Raw genomic sequence first — 22359 nt, 5'->3', positions numbered from 1 at the left:
TTGCATTCTGAGAGACACATTTTTTTTAAAAAATTTATTTATTTATTTATTTATGGCTGTGTTGGGTCTTCGTTTCTGCGCGAGGGCTTTCTCCAGTTGCGGCGAGTGGGGGCCACTCTTCATCGCGGTGCACGGGCCTTTCACCATCGCGGCCTCTCCCGTTGTGGAGCACAGGCTCCAGATGCGCAGGCTCAGTAGTTGTGGCTCACGGGCCTAGTTGCTCCACGGCATGTGGGATCCTCCCAGACCAGGGCTCGAACCCGTGTCCCCTGCATTGGCAGGCAGGTTCTCAACCACTGCGCCACCAGGGAAGCCCAGAGACACATTTTAACATTTTAAAACTTAGGCTGAATCAGTCACTGTATACATTTTATGTGGTATTTTTCTCTTTTCCTTGAAAAGCTGTTCATAAATTGGTGCTGCATTGTGAAATACTGTAAGTCACAAAATTAAGATTACACTGTACATGTTATTTTGTCACTTGTTTTTTTCACTTAAAATTATGACCAGATGGGAAGATGTCTCTTTAAGTATTTTTGAAAGTAGAGCTTTCTCATCAGCAAAATTAATAAAGAAGCCTGAAGATGATTCTCTTTAGACTTGAAGTCAGTATCCTCTCTCTTGGGAATTTGGAATTGAAACAGTAGACAGGCGCCAAGAGAACGGCCACCACTGTTTTTGGAATCAGCAGTGCCACTTTAGCTCCTAAAGCCATCCTCTGCACAGGGTATTTTTCTAAGAACCTGAATGCTTCAGAAGGTGTCTCTCACTAGTCCTTGCTCCAGACCTTCTAGGAGAGTTTGGGAAATGAGAAGCTGTTGGCCCTGAAGTACTGTTAGCAAAGACCCATTAGCAAGGGGAAGAACTGTGCCCAGCTCAGAAATTTTTGCTCTGTAATCCCTTCTGCTCTTTTCTCACGAGACCAAAGTCATTTTAAGAACAATAGCTGCTGGGCTTCCCTGGTGGCTCAGTGGTTAAGAATCCGCCTGCCAATGCAGGGGACAAGGGTTCAAGCCCTGGTCCGGGAAGATCCCACATGCCGCGGAGCAGCTAAGCCTGTGTGCCACAACTACTGAGCCTGCTCTCTAGAGCCTGTGAGCCACAACTACTGAGCCCGTGTGCCACAACTACTGAAGCCCGCGCACCTAGAGCCCATGCTCCGCAGCAAGAGAAGCCACCGCAGTGAGAAGCCTGCGCACTGCAACTAAGAATAACCCCCGCTCGCCGAAACTAGAGAAAGCCCGCACGCAGCAATGAAGTCCCAATGCAGCCAATAAATAAATAACTAAGCAAACAAACAAATAAATAAATTTATATATATAAAAAAAAAACAGTGGCTGGAGTCTTCTCTTGGGAGTGTCAGGTGATGGAAGCTGGGACTACTTACATATCCTGCACCACTATGTACTGGTGGGGCACAAGCCCGTCGATCCCGTTGTGTCTTCCTTCCCACCAGTCCTCGGATGCGCGGTGATACAGCAGCAGGGAAGCACCCTTCTTGAAGGACAATTCTCTGGCAGACCGCCCAACATAGTCAAACTTGGCTATTGCTTCTATTGGCTCACATTCTACAAAGAACACACCAGAAGATGGTGAGGGCCAGTGTTCTCAGGAAGGCATGATACACTAACTGAAAGGTCTATATGAGGCTTTAGAAATAAACAAAGTCATTTTAATATCCAGAATGAACAAGGTAATAAATAAATCATCAAGACAATGAGAAAATGATGCTGTTAAAAGAGATACAGGAAAATATTCTCTTGCTGTCATCAGTTTTTCAGGCAAAGAAAAACTGAACATTAGATCTTCGTTTCCACAGCCTCTTACTAGAAATACCATGACAGTCTAATAAAAAAATATTTAAAGCTTTGCAATATGATATATAAAATCTCTCCTTGGGTTGTAATATCCTCTGCAACAGCTCCAGTATTATCTTGACCAATATTATTTGATCAAGTTCCCTGGCAACATGTTAATACCATTTAGAACATGGAAGAATCACTCTCTCAGAACATTAAGAAGTTTATGCTTTATTTGCTCATTTAAAAAAAATCAAGTTTACAGAAATCACCACATTAAATACTATTTGAATACATTTAATTTCCTTATGTATATATTTTTTGGCACTATCAAATCTTGCAACTACTACCAACAGTAAAGACAACTTTATTTTTTCTAGTATCAAAAACAAATTCTGGATATCACCTGTGAAAAAAGCATACCTACTCAAACGACCAGATTCAAAAATTATATCTTCTAGAGATCAAAAAATATTCAAGGGAACAATGGTGAGTGAAAAAAGCCAACCTCAAAACGTTACATATTGCATGATTCCATTTATATGGCATGCTTGAAATGACATAATAATTGAGATGGAGAATAGATTTGTGGTTGCCAGAGGTTGGGGTGGGGGGGAAGTGACGGAAGGAAACAGCTAAGGCTATTAAAGGGTAGCACGAAGGATCCTTGTGATGGAACTGTTCTTAATCTTGACTGTGGTTGTGATCACACAAATCTACACGTGTGATAAAACTGTACAGAACTAAGTACACACATACACGAATGAGTGCATGTAAAACTGGTGAAATGTGAAAATGGTGGAGGGAGTATATCAATATCAGTTTCCTGCTTGTAATATTATACTACAGTTATGTAAAACGTTACCACTGGGGGAAACTGGGAGAAGGGTGTATGGCATCTTTCTGTTGCGTTTCTTACAACTGCATGTGAATCTACAATGACCTCAAAATTAAAAGTTGAAAAAAGCTATTAAGCTCTGGGCCTAGAATTGGAATTTCAGCTCTATTCTAATTCTGACCACAAATATTAAAGGCAAATAAGAGGACAAACTACTCAAAACAACTACAAGAGTTGCTTTTTGTGATCCAGCTTATTGCAAAAAGCCCTGAATTGGGGGCTTTATGATCCTACCTCCCCTCTCCCACTATCACCCCATCCTCATCCCTGCTACCAACAACAGGTGAGTAAACTGCTAATTAATAAGAAACGGAACAAAAAAGGGTCAGTACAAGTGGCATATGCTTAGAGAAATCTGTCTATGCAATGAACAATACCTCATTTGCTAAAAACTGAGCATGTATTACTTTCCAAATACTCTAGAATATATGCACACATAATAGATTAAAACCTGCCTGTCAAATATTTTGTAAGGAACTTTTATCTTCTATTTCCCTTGGTAACAAACCTTTCCATTTAAGAGTTTATTGCTTCCCAAAGTTTACTGCAATATCTTCAATATCTGTTGTACTTATATGAAATAACTGCACAAGAAATCCTTGGATAGCCAGCTAAACTTCTTTCTCACTTGATAAATTCCAACATCCTCTGGGATGGCAAGAGCATGAAAATCAACAAACATACTGAAAAAGCTTAGGGTTTACCTTATATGAAGGGCCTGGGTGAATTTCAGCTCTATATTTAAAATAAAGACCAAAAAAAAAGCCCCATCTTTTTGCTAGTGGATAATGTTTAAGGTGAATAATATTTCATATGGCAGAGCCACAACACTATGATCTGCACATAGTATACTTCTCAGCAAAGTAGGTGTAAAAATAATTTTAAAACAATAGTTTAAGTCCTTTAATAATTGATAACTTTTAGAACGTATGTTAACACTCCGATATTCCATCCTAAAATTATATTTTAATAAAACAATAAATAGCAGCTTTATTAAATATCCACAAGTCTGCTCGTAGAGGAGGAAACAGAACTTTTATTCAAGGAGACTGACTTTATAGTCTGTTCTAAACTTGCACGGGAAGAATAAATCCTGCTTGAACTGAAATGACAGATGCCAAATTTTTTACCCCAGTTCTCCCTGGGGAAGGGGTCCCCAACCCCCGGGCCATGGACCAGTACCTGTTAGGAACTGGGCAGCACAGCAGGAGGTGAGCGGCAGGCGAGCGAGCAAAGCTTCATCTGTATTTACATCTTCATCGCTCGTACTACCACCTGAGCTCCGCCTCCTGTCAGCATTATGGTGAGTTGTGTAATTATTTCATTATATATTATAATGTAGTAATACTAGAAATAAAGTGCACAATAAATGTAATGTGCTTGAAGCATCCTGAAACTATTCCCCCGCCCCCGGTCTGTGGAAAAATTGTCTACCACGAAACCGGTCCCTGGTGCCAAAAATGTTGGGAACCACTGCCCTGGGGGACAGAAATAAACCTGTCTGTGGTATAGGGGACACAAATAAACATCCATGGAGGAGTGAAGTCATGCCAGTGAACTCATGCCAAAAAGAGCTTCATGATATGTAGTTTGCAAATTCTTATGTGACACACCCATATGTTTAAATTGTTTTACTGAAAAAAAGTGGAAGGATAACAGCATAACATAGCATACAACCTATGTACCTGTCAAAGGGAAAAGAAGAGAGAACTATTAATATTCTTTAATGCCATTCAGTCTTACACTGTCAACACTGGCCAAGGGCGATTTAAGACTATTTAATAGATATATACATATTTTATCATAATTTCATCATCATGCCCTCTATGCTCATTATCTCTTTTTGTTTTTTGAAACAACTAGCAACAAGATTATCAGACTCTGTTTATATAATTCAAATGTAAAGACGTTACAAAAGAATGACCAGATGAATCAGAAGTACACTTTACTGGTAATCCTACTACAGCAACTAGTAATTCTGAGCAATTTCATTATTTTGACTCTTTCTACTCCCATGAGAGAAATTTCACAGGCAAGTGTCAATCAATAAGCTATTTATACACATCTGAGTCTCATCATTGCAGAGCAAATCGATCTCAGGGCATGGAGACACACCATACCCCTTTCATATAGGGTCACACGGTCCTTTAAAGGTCCTGCAGAGACTTTGTAGAATGCTACTGCAACCAATAACAACATTAATAAGGGTGAACACGATAACTTCATTTTCCTACAAGGCAATTATAATTTTGTGCAAAGGGAAAGAAAATTCAACAAAGCTGATTTTCTGACTGCCTGGTGCTATCAAGTCTTATATTTCCATTTCTTGTAATTTTATACAAAGTGCTAGTACATCACACTACCCCTTTGGGACCTTGCTGTCCCTGACACTTTCTCTCCTAGATCTGTTACCCACTGCCCTTGCAGATGATGATTTTGTTCTGTGACAGCCTGTCTTTTGGAAACAAAAGCTACTCTCTCTAGTGATACCATGACAGAGAAAAGAAAATACAATACCTAGATGATCAAAAAGACAATCAATACTCTAGTTAATTTAGTTACAGGACTTTAGAGTCTGGCTGTGGGCAAGGGTATCTGTCCTTTGTAAGCAATACTTTTCTTTCCAGCAAAATCAGGTGAACATGATCAAAATATCTCAAACACAGAGCCCTCAGCAAAGCTGCTCTTTTGTAGCCAAGAGGTAAGAACAACTGACAGACAGATGGTGCGGTGGTGAGACTGATGCTTGGAAAGAGAGATGGCTGGGGCTTTGTCTTGGGCTTTTCCTGCCACTGGGGCAAGCAAGGAAACACTCAGAGAAGTCATCAGTGAAAAAGGAATGAATCACAAAGAAACACAGAAACTCAAGACAAAAGAATGGAGAGTGGCAGAAGGAGGGCTCAGAGACTTTCAAAAGCAATACCACAGAAATAGAAGCTCTCACTTTAAAGAGTTTCTTCTAACTTAAGTTCTAAAAATGTCAATTTATCCTACTTTTAAAAACACAGGGGCTTCCCTGGTGGCGCAGTTGAGAATCCACCTGCCAATGCAGGGGACACGGGTTCAAGCCCTGGTCCGGGAAGATCCCACATGCCGCGGAGCAACTAAGCCCGTGCGCCACAACTACTGAGCCTGCGCTCTAGAGCCCGTGAGCCACAACTACCAAGACTGCGTGCTGCAACTACTGAAGCCCGCATGCCTAGAGCCCGTGCTCCGCAGCAAGAGAAGCCACTGCAATGAGAAGCCCGTGCACTGCAACAAAGAGCAGCTCCCACTCTCCACAACTAGAGAAAGCCCGTGTGCAGCAACAAAGACCCAACACAGCCAAAAATAAATAAATAAACTAAATTAATATATATATTAAAAAAACACACAAAGAAACTTTTTTTTTTTTTTTTAAAGCAGAGGGTGGACCTAGACACCCTGATAACCCTCCTGCTGAAATCAACTAAAATTGCTGGATTAAAAAAAAAATCTTTGTAATCACATTAATTATGACCCTGAGAAATACTAACGACCAAAAACCTGATGAATGTGGGAACCCACCAAGGTAAACAGAACACTAGAATATGTTAAGTCAGAATTCGCCTGGAGGGCATTTTCCCTGCCTGGTTAACTTAAACTTTATTTTGCACAAAAGACTAGGTCCAGGGGCTGCCCAGTGTGGAGAATCTAAGCCCCACAAAAGGATCAAACTCTCTGTGTCACAGTGGACTTCTAGTTCTGAAATCTTCCTCCCTTCTCACTCTCCATACTTCTCCATAGCTGTAACCACTCCAACTTTGGACTTAAGGAAATAATCTATCTCAAGCCTTGGGAAACAAATCACCTTAGAGAATCCCAACCACATTTCAGTCCTCTGGCAGGTTTGCAGTTTAAGTTCACACTACCTGGGTGGGCTGAAAAAATCTCAAACTAAAAATCTAATGTGGTCCCAAGCTGGTTATGCACCAGGCAGAAGTAAATGAAAACCCTCTCTGGAGGGACATATCTTCAACTCAACATAAAGGAATTCCATGAAGTTCTAAGAAATATGTAAAAAATTTATAAAACACACTGGACGTAAGATTCAATGAGCAAAAGCCGACAAAAACAAATCCAGGAAGACTTCAGATATTAGCATGATTAGACACATAATCTAAAACAATGGAAAGGATTAATATTATAAGTAAAGAGCAAATGACCAAGTAGATATGAAAGTAAACTGAACAGAACTTGTAGAAAAAAAAATTAAAATAAAAACACAGTGAATGGGTTTAAAGCAGATTAGTCACAACTAAAGAGAGAATAAAAGGATTATGCATACAGCTAAAGAGGTACTAAGAAAAAACTGACAGCTAAAGTAATGTTAAACATTAAACTTAAGAAGTTAGAAAGAGAAAAAAATGATCACTACAGAGAAAAGTATAAAAGTTTATTGGGAGACATTAAGTAACTAGAAAGGTGTTTGTGGATTGGAAGACTGAATATTATAAAAATATCAATTTTTTTCATATTAATATATGTAGGATCAGTGCAATTGCAGTCCAAACCTCAACAGGTTTTTAGGTTTTTTTCCTTGTTTGCTTGTTTCAAGAAATTGAAAAACTGAGTTTAAAATTTAAGTGAAAAAGGCCAAGAATTGTTAAGAGGAACAAATTCAGAGGTCTTGATTTGCCAAATATTAAGATTTATTAAAAGGTATCAAAATTGGGCTTCCCTGGTGGCGCAGTGGTTGAGAGTCTGCCTGCTAATGCAGGGGACACGGGTTCGAGCCCTGGTCTGGAGAAGATCCCACATGCCGCGGAGCGACTAGGCCCGTGAGCCACAACTGCTGAGCCTGCACGTCTGGAGCCTGTGCTCTGCAACAAGAGAGGCCACGATAGTGGGAGACCCGCGCACCGCGATGAAGAGTGGCCCCCGCTTGCCGCAACTAGAGAGAGCCCTAGCACAGAAACGAAGACCCAACATAGCAATCAATCAATTAATAAATAAATCTTTAAAAAAAAAAAAAAAGGTATCAAAGTTAAGACAGGGGTGTAGAGTGGACCCATGGAAAAGAACAGAGCCCAGAAACGGACTCATGCAGAGATGACACTTGATTTATGATAAAGGTGTGGAGCAGTAGAGAAAGGACAATTAAGGCTGAGACAGTGGGGACAACTGTGCATCCATATGGAGAAAAAAAGGAACAAATCCCTACCTCACACCATACCTCCAAATAAATTCCTGGTAGAATTAAGACCTGTGTGTGAAAAACAAAACCTGAAAGGATTTAGCAGAGAATATGGAAGAACTTCTTCATTAACCTCAGGGCACAGGATTTCTTAAAGGAGATGCAAAGTGAAACAACCATGAAGGAAAAGATTGGTAAATTCAGCGCCTTTAAAATTAAGATTCTCTGTTTGGCAAAAGACACAATAAGCACATGAGAGACAAGCTACAGAGCAGAAGATATTTGCAAATCATATATCCAATAAAAGACCTGATCCAGACTCACAAAGAACTCTTATAAATAAGAAAAAAACAAAGCCAAACTAAACTAAGCAAAAAAAGCCCAGAGAAAATAATAGTGGGCAAGTAGGCCCTAAATGGGCAAAAGATAGGAATTTCACAAAGAAGAAATCTAAACATACAAAAATTAGTATATGTGTATTAACCATGTTTTTCATTTTCTGTAGTGTGACCTCTGAGGCCTTGCTGCCCCTGGAGGGACTGTCCCTCCCAGGGTTAGCCAATTCCTAGGGATGGTAAACAACTCACCTGGAATGTGCTTTTCAAATACAAACCAACCAATCCAGAGCCTATATCCCAACCACCTCCTCTCTGGGGCTCTCACACTTTGGGCCACTATCTGTCTGCCCCAATCACTTCAGAGCCAGGTACCAGAAAACCAGAGACAGCCCCAGAGCCCACTGAAATTGTTCAAACTAGGCAATCCTAACCCTGCTTACCCTGCCTCTCGTGTTCCTTTCTGTGGAAACCACAATAAAAGCTCTTACCCAGTTGTTCCTCTCCCTCTGCCTCCTGACTGACCCTGGTGCTTTCCTTGGCCCCCTGAGGTGTGATGTGTCCCCTCCTCTTATCTGTTCAATGGCAATCATCTCCCAATCTTCTGGCCTTACCATACCTCAAATTTTCTATTAATACACTATATTTTAAAACAACATCTTCATCAGTAATCAGAGAAATGCAAATTAAAATCACAATGAGATGCCATTACACACTGACAATATTGGCAAAGATTACAATATTTTATAAAGTCAAGTGTTGGTACTTCCCTGGTGGTCCAGTGGTAAAGAGTCCACCTTCCAATGCAGGGGACACAGGTTTGATCCCTGGTCAGAGAACTAAGATCCCACATGCTGCGGGGCAACTAAGCCCATGGGCTACAACTAATGAGCTCATGCACCTCAATGAGAGAGTCCGTGTGCCACAAACTACAGAGCCCACGTGTTCTGGAGCCTGTGCGCCACAACTAGAGAGAGAAAACCTGCACGCCACAACTAGAGAGAAGCCCCAGTGCTGCAATGAAGAGACCACGTGCCGCAATGAAAGATCCCGTGTGCCTCAATGAAGATCCCGTGTGCCACAACTAAGACCCGACACAGCCAAAAAAAAATAAAGGAAAAAAAAAATCAAGTGTTGAGGACTATGTACAACTGAAAGGCTGTGACACTGCTGATGGGAGTGGATATCCTTACAACCATTTTCAAAAATAGTTCGGCAGTATGTAGTAAAGTTGAAGACATGCTACTCCTACGTGTGTGTATCCTAGAGAAACTCTACATTCGCAGTAGGATACATGTTCGAAATATTCATAGGTGCACTGTTTTTAATGGCAAAAAAATAGAAAACACCTCACATATTCATCAATAATAAAATAAATACAATGGAATATAGGTAAATAAATGATTATAACTGCATGCAACAATGGATGAATTTCAGAAACATAATACTGAGTAGAAAAAAATCATGAAAAATATATACATATGATTCCATTTATGAAAAGTTCAAGAAAATAGAAAATGAAACAATAAATCACTTAAAAGTACAAACATATAGTGGTTACCCTGGAGGGGTAAAGAAGGCAATGGGTTCAGGAAAGTACAAAGGTAATGATACCTTTTTCTTAAACTTGGTGGTGGTTCCACAAGTGTTCATTGTAATGTTATTCTTCGCACTTTACACATATTTAGTAAGTATTCTTTTGTATCTACTGAATTCTTAATATAAGCAATTCTTAAAAAATGGATATAAAGACTAATTTTATAGTAGCATGGGCACAAGTGCATACCGTCTTCACTGGTGTGGGGCTCTGTACCAGCGTCCTGATCCACTTCCTCCAATGTACCGTGCTCACTGTACGGGCTGTCGCTGAGGAGCGGAAATAGAAACTCATATGAAGCCAAAGTGGAAAGCATTTCAAAGATGAACAATTGCTACTGAAAAAAAAAAAAAATAAGACTTTGGAATGGCAAAGGAGTTACTGGACAGCCTTTCAGCGGAATGCTGGAGCCTCTAGGATTCTCTAATCCTATGGGAGTGTATGTACCTTCATATTTGACACATTACAACTCTGTAAAGACAAAATTAACTTGAAGGAAATTGATAGTATTACAAATAATTCTTATCCATAAAAATGAAAATTTGTTGAATTCTAGTGGAATATGGTTATTGCCCCATGGATACACCAGCTTTTGCAAATTCATTTCAATATTCCCGACTGCATAAAAATGGATGGCTCTTCGGTTTCTGCTTTGAATTGATTGTAGTATCTTTTTTATCTTTTCTAGACACATGTTCATTTTTGTATCTGAGAGTCAGATTTTATCCTTTAACATTGCCACTATCTCTTCTCAAATGTATGCTGATAAATGGAATGCATTGGTTACAAATACAAACCTGACATTACTGTAAAAGCCCATTTATATTGCTGGCATTGGGAGACAAAGATGACTACTATATTACTGACTTTCTGTTTAAAATGAGCGATACCCATAAAAAACACTATGTACGGGAGAAGGACATAATCAAGCACGTGTTACTGGCTGCAAGACTCTTTATTATGGGGCTTTTACCCTGTTTGTAAAAATGGAGCAACCACAAAAGTTCTAGAATACAACGCATCAAATAATATCAACCAGACATCCACATACTTGCTCTGTGATAAAATGAACAAGACAACAGAACTTACTGACATAGCCCTGAATATCTGGAAATACTAAACATGACTGACACTGGCCTTGAAGCAAATACAACTAGGAAAATAAAATTCTGAATCTCACCAGGGCTGAGTTTTATTCATTTATCTTCCCAGAGCCAAGCTTAGTCAGTATGTGCATGTAGTAAGTGCTCAAGTAAATATTTTAAAATTGAATTTCACATAAAATTGCTAGATATACTATAAAACTAGAATCTATCATGCTTTATTGTTAATTTAGCAGTACTTGTGGAAATAGTCAACTCTCAATTTTCTTAAGGCATAGGATCATCTGTGGTTTAAGAATATACTGTGGTTTAAGTAAAAAATAAGTGTACTCTGAATTATTTAGATCTTTCAGCTACTTATTCTACTTCTACTTAATCTCCAGGAAGGCAGTGGGAAACAAAGTGTCCTGAGGAGGGTCCAGAATGAAGGACTTAGACAAATTTATTTCCAGCTGCTCCTGAGTCTGAGCTGCATAAAGCAGTTTCCGAGGTAGGCTGGGAGGCAGCTGCTGAGTGGGAAGACTCGTGTGGACTTTGGAATCAGACAAGACTTGGGCTGCGTCCAGTAACCACTAGCCATTGGACAGGCTCCTTGGCCTCTCTTAACTTACTTGGTAGAGTGGTTGTGAGGAATAAAAGAGATCATATGCACTGAGAAGCTGGCACACGGTAGGGGCTCAAGGAATAAAAACCACTTTTATTGTATATGATTTCTTAGAAGCTAGCACTCATATATTGAATAGTGAACATAAACATTTTAGGGTTCCTTACCTTTGGGATTGTTCAATTGACTATACCCCTCATTTTTATACTTCATTGGGAGGTGACTACACTGCCATATTAAAACATTTTTATCCCAACAATATAATAATAAATTTGCTCAAAGTGACCATAACTGGTTAGGATAACATTTATTGGTAAGAATGAAAATGAAAATAAGTAAGAATGAAAACACATTTGGTTGACAGTGCTCCTTTTAAATGAGAATTTTGAAATACTTTATATAGAATCAAAACTACTTAGGAATAAAAATGAAATCTGTCAATTCAATCAGTTATCTTTTCTTGATATAGGAGTAAAAATTAACACAGCTCTATATATCAAAACCATTCTCTACAAAAGTCATGATAGGATGGATATATCTATAAAGATGTTGTGCTTGGGGAAAAGAGAGGGATGAATATGAAATTCCATAATAAGAAGCCAGTGTTGTCATGGATTTTAGTATTCCAATGTATCTCAAGTGTTCTTGCTGCTGCTTCTTTTTTTTTTTTAATTGGAAGCACTGGCAGCTTATAGTCAGTTCTTTTTCTTAATTAAGTTGATATCTGTACTTTCATAATTCTTCCAGGGGGAGAAGGACTAAAATTCTTGGACTTACCAATAGTCATCTCCAGCCATACATTTCTCATAAACAGGGCCATCCAGCTCTTTAGCATCTGGGAAGATAGTCTCATGGTGGATGATGATGGTTTTGACAATCTCATTCACATGAGCCTGGCAGGACACTTGATCCTGTATTTCTGGGACAGGCATCAGTGTGGGTCCAAAGCAAATGGCCAGGTTATAAGGGTCCATCATGTTCTCATCACTGTACTGTGAAAGACTACGAAAAGAAGCAAGAAAGGAGTTAACATGAGAAAAAAAGAAAATCAATGTTTAATAAGATACTTCCTATTCTAAAAATACCGATCTAAAAGATTTTATTTGGTTTTTATTATTGGAATAAAATGATATTCCATCCTACTTTAAGGTGGCTCAGCAAATTCCAAAGAAAGTAAAGTGACTTACAACCTTTCAACTTGGTAGAAACTGAAAGGGGAACATAAATCCTGTTTGCTTAAGTGGTATTTTTTAAAGCCACAAGGGAGTTTAAGATAACCTCTACTACAATGGAGAGAAGGATCAAGTAAATGAGTTTCATTTGTAAACATTATGGTCAGGCTGTAAATGCTGCTCAAGTAAATCTGGGAGGGGCAGCAATGATCTCTATAAAGCTTTATGGAGATCTTTAAAATTGTCCTCCAACTAACCAAAAACATTTCAGATTTCAGTTTTTTCCCATAAATCTTGAGGAGAGTCTGGAGGAAAACAAATCACCTTTTCTTTGTACCCACTGAGAGAAAGCAAGCAACTCCAGCCTTTGTAATTTGCTTTTGGGTAAGACTACCAACACTAGGTGACAACCAGTGTCATAAAACACACAAGTGCAAGAGAAGGGGAAAAGAATCCTCAATTCTTGCATTCCATTTAAAGCTGGTAAGCTACAAACTCTGAGGAGATTTCCAGTTGTCTAGTACTAATTTCTAAATTCAGTCCAATGGCTATTTGTGAGATATTTTCCACAGGTGACTGAAAATAAGCCAGCTCTTTACTGCTATGCCTCGTAACACATGGGAAAGGCGCTGTTCCAGGGAGAATCTAGAGAATCTATCTTTCACTGTATAGAATGTCAACGTTGAAAGGAAATGTAAAATCCAGGTGAACAGATGACAAATGGAAGGAGAAAAAAAGAGACTCTATATTTGTGAGATGTTGACAGACACAAAGAAACTGAGATACCATGTGACATGATACTTTACCCTGTTTTGGAAATAAGATAGCCTAGAAAGTGGAAAATACAAAAGCATGATTTCCACAGGTAACATATGTCTTTCCCTTCTGCCATCTCTCAAACATAAAATCTTAAACACAGTTCACAAATAACAGCCAATGATCATGTTACAGATCATCTTGAAAATGAATGCAGGAAGGAAAAGTGAGATTCAGAATAAGAATGGTCTAATTTTCAAAAGACCCACTTAAGCTCAGTGGGGAGAGTCACAGTCTTTCTGGGTCTTTAATTTTGTGCTGGCTTGAAGAGCAAAAACTTGACATAAAAATGTTACATACATGTTTTGATTTTACAATTAAAAGAGAATAGTTTCTTTTCCCCAAATTCCTGTCCCAAGCATCCTACCGTAGAGGCCGGGCCTTGCCTCTGCATGAAGGCAGATGCAGGGAACCAAGGGGCATCTTTGGGCAGAAATGCTGGAAGCAATGCCAACCGTCTGACTAATGGCACGGTGGCCATTCTGTTGAGATACACGGTGAATTAGATTCAGGTTTTGAGAACTTTCTTGATTCATGGTCAGTCTGCTTTCCTAATCCATTGTGGTCCATTCGTTCACAGTTGGTTTCGTTCAGGTGTGTCAGGAAAATTTGGTAGGGACAGCGTGGAGAGGACCAGCAGGAATGCAAGGTGCTCCATGTTGGGGAAGGAGAGGCACATGCAATTAAAGGTGAAGATGGCAAACCTTCAGATTTTTACAACTGCCTGGGTGACTAGGCTTATTTAAAGGTAAAAATTTACAGGATGTATTTAACCTAAAATAGTTTATACCCATCTCTCTAGATACTGCTCATTTCCAGGGGGTGACTTCTGTACAAATGTCATTTGCGAATGCTTTAGCTCCACTCTGTATAGTTCCTTGCCAGCATTTCCCTATTTTAGGATACTTGGCTTGCAGGGGGTCAGCCTGAATGGGTATGACTTCAGGAAGAGTTAGCAGGGTTGTAATAATTCCCCATGGCTTTTAAGAACTTAAAACTTCCAGTGAAATAGAGAAGAGAGAATATCCTAATTTTAAGAAGGGAGAATTCATGCTAGAGTGAGAAAGCACTTCCCCAAGCTTACTCTGCCTGGATTTTTAATTTCCAATTATTTAACTGAAACGCTGAAGTGCAAGGGGGCTCTTAGATAGGACCTGGGGAAGATGTTCTTATAATGGAGCCCATGTATCTACAAGTGACACAACCGAAAATCAAGTTGCCTAAATTAAAAGAGTAAAGTTTCCTTGAAAATAATGCAGTGATTTTTAAGATTTCTGTTACATTGTTTTAGAGAATGTTTTAGAAATATCATCTTTTTGACAAAGTCTCATTATACTGAATTTGCAGAAAATTCTTTTTTGGATTTGTGTATAAATCTCACCTACATTTTCCCTCCTTCCCTGACTACAACTTTAAAAATCACAGAAATTTTCTGCAGTGAGCAGGTGGTTTACATCATTTTAACAAAAACATTTATGACATTGGCTTTGGATGGAAGTTGGAAAAACACATATTTCACTGAAAAGTGCTCTTTTTAGTAATACTTGTATATTTTTGCAATTATGGCCACAGTTTCTGCATCTGGTGACAAGGCTTATTTAAGGTAGGTCACACAATGACTTTGATCTGCTGAGGAAAAATGCACCTTCAGTCTCTATTCAATCATTTCCTCTTCAGCTCTGCTGATAAATGGAACCCAATGTACATGTTACAGAATCCAAGAACAAAGAACTCAGAGGGGTGCAAATGGAATTAAGATGAGCATTTTGGCAGAGAATTATGGTACTTACTGATTGAGGAAGGCAAAGAGGTACCTCATCACTATAAGGACCGACCTGGGCAAGGTCAGGAGGAGTTTGCGGATGTGAAGCGCCCTCTCATAGAGATTATCTATTCCTATAGACAGAAGAGCACATGGTCAGGATGCTTTCACTGGCCACATTTAAAGCAGAACACTCTGGCACCCAAATTTCAGGTACATATCTGAACATAAGCAATACTTTGCCTTTGGGTGAGATGCAGTCGTAACCAATAAAGCAAATAAGTGATCAGCCTGGGTGTACCACCATTTCCGAGTGCGTCTCCTCTGACCCATCACTGTTTTCTGATTTCCATCGTCTTGGCCTTTAGCAACTTAGAGTCTTCTGAATTTAAAAATCATTTTTCACTTGCTGCTATTTCTACATTTTGCATCTGATATGGTTTAAACTCCTTTTTGCTGCATGTTAACTCAGGTAACTTTTTTGGGATGTGACACCTCTCCCTCTCCATGATTCATTAATTCATCATGTATTTGTCCTTTACTATTATTCAGGCAATGTGCCAGGTTTTGAATCTCCTCTTCCTCAAAACTATCCAAATATTTTACTTATATGACCTTTTACCTTGTATTATATTATTTCATCAATTTTAAAAATAAATATTTTAGGAGAGCCTACTAGGTTTCAAGCACTAAGTTAGGCATTAGAAATACATTAGTGGGACTTCCCTGGTGGCACAGTGGTTGAGAATCTGCCTGCCAATGCAGGGGACACGGGTTCGAGCCCTGGTCTGGGAAGATCCCACATGCCGCGGAGCAACTAGGCCCGTGAGCCACAATTACTGAGCCTGCGCGTCTGGAGCCTGTGCTCCGCAATGGGAGAGGCCGCGATAGTGAGAGGTCCGCGCACCGCGATGAAGAGTGGCCCCCGCTTGCCGCAACTAGAGAAAGCCCTCGCACAGAAACGAAGACCCAACACAGCCATAAATAAATAAATAAATAAAATTTAAAACTGAAAAAAAACAAAAAAAAACATTAGTGATATGATTCCTGCTCTCACAGAACTTTTGCCCTGGTGTTTATAGTTATATATTTCCTTATCCTGTTTTCCCTGTGGGATGGTGAGCTCCCTGAACAGAAGGTGACCTTGGACTTCCTAGTATTATTTTACCTCTTTATTAGGAATAAAAATTCTCCAGAGCTTCTCAATACTAAAGTGTTGTGAATAACAGCAAAAAGGTTAGTGCTAATAATCCATCTTCTGTATACTGGTCTACATTTTACAACGCATTTTCACATTTGTTATCTAATTTAATGCAGAAAACAATACTGTGGAGTAGGCAGGGCCGGCACTAGCATCGCCGTTCAATGGATTAGCAAAATGAGCACTGGGTAAGTGGCTTACCCAAGGTCAGCTGGCTAGAAAGGTGGAACTAGAATTAGAAACTGTTTTCTATTTCATAAGTCTGGCTATCTTTCTTGGATTTCAAAGTACCTTTATAAAGTATAACTTTTTAAAAATATTAATTATTTATTTTTGGCTGCGTTGGGTCTTCGTTGCTGCACGCAGGCTTTCTCTAGTTGCGGCGAGCGGGGGCTACTCCTTGTTGCGGTGCACAGGCTTCTCATTGCAGTGGCTCCTCTTGTTGTGGAGCATGGGCTCTAGGCGCACAGGCTTCAGTAGTTGTGGCTCCCGGGATCTAGAGCGCAGGCTCAGTAGTTGTGGCGCACGGGCTTAGTTGCTCCGCGGCATGTGGGATCTTCCTGGACCAGGGATTGAACCCGTGTCCCCTGCACTGGCAGGTGGATTATTAACCACTGTGCCACCAGGGAAGTTCCTATAAAGTATAACTTTGAAGATATCCAATAAGCATACATTTGAGAAAAATATTTCAGAGACTATTTTAAAAACATTTTGAAGCTTACTATGATTTCATATTACTACACTGTTCTTAATTGCTCTTGAGATAATCATATATCCTACTTGAAAATCTCAGGCCTTAGCTTCTACCACTACAGCCAATTGATTCTCCTCCCACTTCTCAGGTTTTTGGACCCTCTCCCATCCATGAATGTGGTTATCCTTTAAGGATCTCTACTTGGTTCTCTTCCATGGCAACCTCATCCAGTTTCAAGGTTAGGACCATCACGTCTATGAAGATGGTATCTTTGCTTCATTTTTCTCCCTTGTCTGGGACATAAGTCCTGTTGTTTTTACCACTGGATATCTCACTGCTAACTTCCTAACTGAAGTCTTTATTATTTCTAACTTGAACCATCATAATACTCTCCTAACTCAAGTTTCCCTTTCTAATTCCTCTTAAACCAGCAGTTCTTAACCTTGACTTGGAATCACTTGGGAAGATTTTATTAAAAGGCTGATGCCTGAGATTCTTTTATGTGGCCAAGGTTGAGAACCACTGCCTGAATTACTCATGCCAAGCCTCATTTCCCTGGAATCTTGAGTGCTGACTTCAGCTGCTTTCCACTTATTATCAAACCACCATGTTAATAAGGTATTTTATTTTCCACAGGTGAAAAGATGGGGAAAAAATATTAGGAATATTCTCACTTAACCACTGAGGAGTTTGTAAAACAACAGTTTATCAGGATTCCTGGGAAAAATCACTTTCATTCCCAACTTTGAGTATGCTGTAGCTGGAACTGTAGCTAACACCTTTGAGAAAATGGATTTCAGAAACTCTCAAAAAGAATGTAAGTCAACACTCTATGACATAAATCACAGTAAGATCCTTTCTGACCCACCTCCTAGAGAAATGGAAATAAAAACAAAAATAAACAAATGGGACCTAATGAAACTTAAAAGCTTCTGCACAGCAAAGGAAACCATAAACAAGATGAAAAGACATCCCTCAGAATGGGAGAAAATATTTGCAAATGAAGCAACTGACAAAGGATTAATCTTCAAAAGATACAAGCAGCTTATGCAGCTCAATATCAAAAAACAAACAACTCAATCCAAAAATGGGCAGAAGACCTATTCTCCAAAGAAGATGTACAGATTGCCAACAAACACATGAAAGGATGCTCAACGTCACTAATCATTAGAGAAATGCAAATCAAACCTACAGTGAGGTATCACCTCACACCAGTCAGAATGGCCATCATTAAAAAATCTATAAACAATAAATGCTGGAGAGGGTGTGGAGAAAAGGGAACCTCTTGCACTGTTGGTGGGAATGTAAATTGATACAGCCACTATGGAGAACAGTATGGAGGTTCCTTAAAAAACTAAAATTAGAACTACCATATGACCCAGCAATCCCACTACTGGGCATATACCCTGAGAAAACCATAATTCAAAAAGAGTCATGTACCACAATGTTCATTGCAGCACTATTTACAACAGCCAGAACATGGAAGCAACCTAAGTGTCCATCAACAGATGAATGGATAAAGAACATGTGGCACATATATACAGTGGAATATTACTCAGCCATAAAAAGAAATGAAATTGAGTTATTTGTAGTGAGGTGGATGGACCTAGAGTCTGTCATACAGAGTAAAGTAAGTCAGAAAGAGGAAAACAAATACTGTATGCTAACACATATATATGGAATCTAAAAAAAAAATGGTTCTGAAGAACCTAGGGGCAGAACAGGAATAAAGACGCAGATATAGAGAATGGACTTGAGGACACAGGGATGGGGAAGGGTAAGCTAGGATGAAGTGAGAGAGTGGCATGGACGTATACACTCTACCAAATGTAAAATAGCTAGTGGGAAGCAGCCGCATAGCACAGGGAGATCAGCTCAGTCCTTTGTGACCACCTAGAGGGGTGGGATAGGGAGGGTGGGAGGGAGATGCAAGAGGGAGGGGATATGGGGATATATGTATATGTATAGCTGATTCACTTTGTTATTCAGCAGAAACTAACACACCATTGTAAAGAAATTATACTCCAATAAAGATGTTAAAAAAAAAAGCATAAAAAAAAAGAATGTAAGTCAAACACAAGGACCTACTGTAGAGCATAGGGAACTATATTCAATATCTTGTAAGAAACCATAATGGAAAGGAATCTGAAAAAAAATATAACTGAATCACTTTGCTGTACACCTGAAACTAACGCAATATTGTAAATGAACTATACTTCGATAAAAAATAAAAAATAAAAGAGAAAAAAGAATGTAAGTCAAACATTATCATTCAATGAATATTTTTGTAACACAAGTTTTCAACATAAACTTATAACTAATAATAGTGTAATTTCAGTAATATTGAAGTAAAACATCTATATTCTGCTTTTTTACTTGTAAAGTATTTCAAAATGGAAAAAATTACAATACTACAAACAAGGTAAGTCAGTGTCACATCTATCAAGTATAAGTACTTTGTTTAATATACTTTCCAGACAATGGTCTTGACTTTTTTCTGAAAAAGGGGAAAAAGAGGCTTTAAAAGAAGTTGTTAAACAGGTGCATAAATTTACTAAGGTCACAAGAACTCAGTAATCAAGTTATCAACATTTCCACCTAATTCAGTCTCAAGAATGTCAGTAGGACCAAAACATGTCCCAGGGCAATTGGTTTATCTTTCATGACAACTTCATGGGACACTTGAAGAACCCACACTGTACAGAGAGGGAAGATGAAATACCTACAGATGATTTGCAAGGCATTGAGAGTTTGGTGGAGTGAATTTTGCATCTATAAATGCTATATAGGTTTAGGCATAGTTGGATTATTGTTTCATATCTGAAATTAACTGGTTAAAAGTTTATTATCTAAGATAACTGACTTTTAAAAAAAGTATGACTGTTGTTGCTGCTTTAAGTTAAAGATAAAAAGATGATTTAGCATACTTGTATATAGAAAGACTATCTCAAAAAACAAATGAAAACTCTCAAAGGCGAAATTATACAGATTATGACCCATTATTAAAAGTAAACGTTGAGATTATCATCTATTCCTTTGGTCATTAAAAAAACTGTTTGCATAAATAATTTTATATCATACCTCAAGCCAAACAATTACAACGTTTAATATATATCTGTAAATATTAAATTGTAAAAAGGAACTGTCCCATTAATGGGCCCCCTGATTGGCAATACCCTTTACTCTCTTCCTACCACATATAAAGTCATTTAGGGGTTGTGATTAAGAACAAAGTAGCAAAAAACTTTTACTATTGTTTACAGAAGATCTGGAGTGTTTCAAGAGTTAAGTCTATTGATTCTCCAACTACCCCTCAGTTTAAGGTTAAGGTCAACTATCAGGGAGAGGGTTTTAGCATCTTAAAGCTAGTTTTGGGGTCCTAGAGTTAAAGCACAAAAGGAAAGGAAAGAATGCAAAAGGAACCACTCAATGTAGTATTGATCTTTAATATCTGTCAAATTCCATAGGGGGCCTGTCATTTTTAGGCTAGAAGAGAACACAGGTATTACTTCCAGGAGGCTTCATCTTAATTCAAGATCCTATTGTTTCTATTTCTGAGTTCTAAACTCAGTTCCCTGCTCCTTAAAGGAAGTTTTTTTTTTTTTTACTTAAAAGTTTTTTTTTTTTTTTTTATATTGGGGAACAGATATTTACATACCAATTTCACAGTAGCATTATTCATAACAACCAAGAGGTGGAAATAACCCAAATGTCCATTGATGGATGAGTGGATAAACAAAATGTGGTATGTACACACAATGAAATATTATTCAGCCTTATAAAGGAAGGAAATTCTGATATATGCTACAACAAGGATAAACCTTGAAGATGCTATGCTAAGTGAAGTTAAGTCAGACACAAAAAGCCACACATAAACACTGTATAATTCCACTCATATGAGGTACCTAGAGTAGTCAAATTCCTAGAGACAGAAAGTAGAATGGTGGTTGTCAGAAGCCAGAGGGAGGGAGGAGTTTAATGGGTAGAGTCTCAATACAGCATGATAAGAAAAATTCTGGAGACGGATGGTGGTAACAGTTGCAAAACAATGTGAACGTATTTAATGCCACTGAACTGTACATTTAAAAATGATTAAAATGGTAAATTTTACATTGTGTCTATTTTACTGCAATAAAAAAAAGAATGGCAGAGGGGTGCTCTGTGAGATGCAAAGGAAGATTTCAGGAGAGAAAAGCAACAGGAATATAAAAAAGTGACACCAAGAAGACTAAATAAAATTATGTGAGGCAGGCATTCATAAACAAAAGCAAAACAGAATTGCTGGCATTCCTGAAGCAGAAGCAAATCAATGTCTCCCAAAGGCCAGACCACGATGGCTGTGAGCAGGACTCAGATGTTACCTGGCTGGCTGCTTAACAGGCTTGCAGCACGCATCCTACAGGAATCGCACTCTCGTGCAAATGACTCATTAACTCTCCTGAGTCCAGTTAGCGGGTCAAAATTTATGGTTGCTACAGATACTCCGATTAACGTGCATTCCCCCCTGGCTCTGAGTGTGGCAATACATGGTCTTTCACAGTTTTATGCTGCATGAAAAGATGGATCTTTTCTTCTCCTCAGAAAAGTCATCAGTGAGGAAAATCAGTATTTCATCTGGATTTCTTTTATGATGGCCTTTGTTTCCACGTTTCAGCATCTCATGTAATTAGGTAAAAGTGGCATTCATCCAATCTCGGTCACATGCTCAAAGCTCCCTAGGCTAATTTATGTTCTTTCCCTAGCATTGCAAGGTTCCCATGTCAGGATGCCAACTTCACAGCATGGGGGTTTGACACATCTATGTAAACGTGTGTGGAAAATTCACCACCAAACACAAACTGAATTCAGAAAACGGCAAAAAGTTCTAATGGCCATTCCTCTGAAAATATCAGTTCTTCTGTGGCACTATTTGTAAAAGTGTTTGTCAGAAAACAAGTAAGATAACACAAGATGCAAATTTATCCTTACGTATAAAGACAGGGAAGGAAATTCCTTGATGGCCATATTTAGAAATGGCTTATGTAAGAGCAGGTACACAAATATTTCTGAGCTCCATAGCCCAACAAGCAGTAATCAAGGGGAATTTAACAGTTCCAGGGTATTTTTTAGGTTCGGTGCTAGGTTCTAATAATGTCAAGGTATCAATCAGTTGTGTGTAATAGTGTATGTGTGAGAATGAAAGGAAAAGAGAAAAACAGATGTTCTAGTACATTTAGATGGATC

General features: G+C 38.8%; 1 protein-coding gene across 1 annotated transcript in view; it reads right to left on the bottom strand.

Moving 5' to 3' along the window:
• Positions 1-22359, bottom strand: part of SRGAP1 (SLIT-ROBO Rho GTPase activating protein 1) — a 274898-nt gene that overhangs the window by 10988 nt on the left and 241551 nt on the right. The window contains exons 16-19 of the mRNA XM_059936403.1: positions 15270-15375; positions 12269-12493; positions 9974-10053; positions 1388-1568 (exon numbers count right to left, since the gene is read on the bottom strand). Coding sequence (XP_059792386.1) covers positions 1388-1568; positions 9974-10053; positions 12269-12493; positions 15270-15375 — 592 coding nt within the window. The remainder of the gene's footprint in view (positions 1-1387; positions 1569-9973; positions 10054-12268; positions 12494-15269; positions 15376-22359) is intronic.

This window comes from Balaenoptera ricei, chromosome 10, assembly GCF_028023285.1.
Source record: "Balaenoptera ricei isolate mBalRic1 chromosome 10, mBalRic1.hap2, whole genome shotgun sequence".
In the NCBI taxonomy this organism is placed as follows: domain Eukaryota; kingdom Metazoa; phylum Chordata; class Mammalia; order Artiodactyla; family Balaenopteridae; genus Balaenoptera; species Balaenoptera ricei.
The sequence above is the reverse complement of the archived record's forward strand: the minus strand, read 5'-3'. Positions and strand labels throughout refer to the sequence as shown.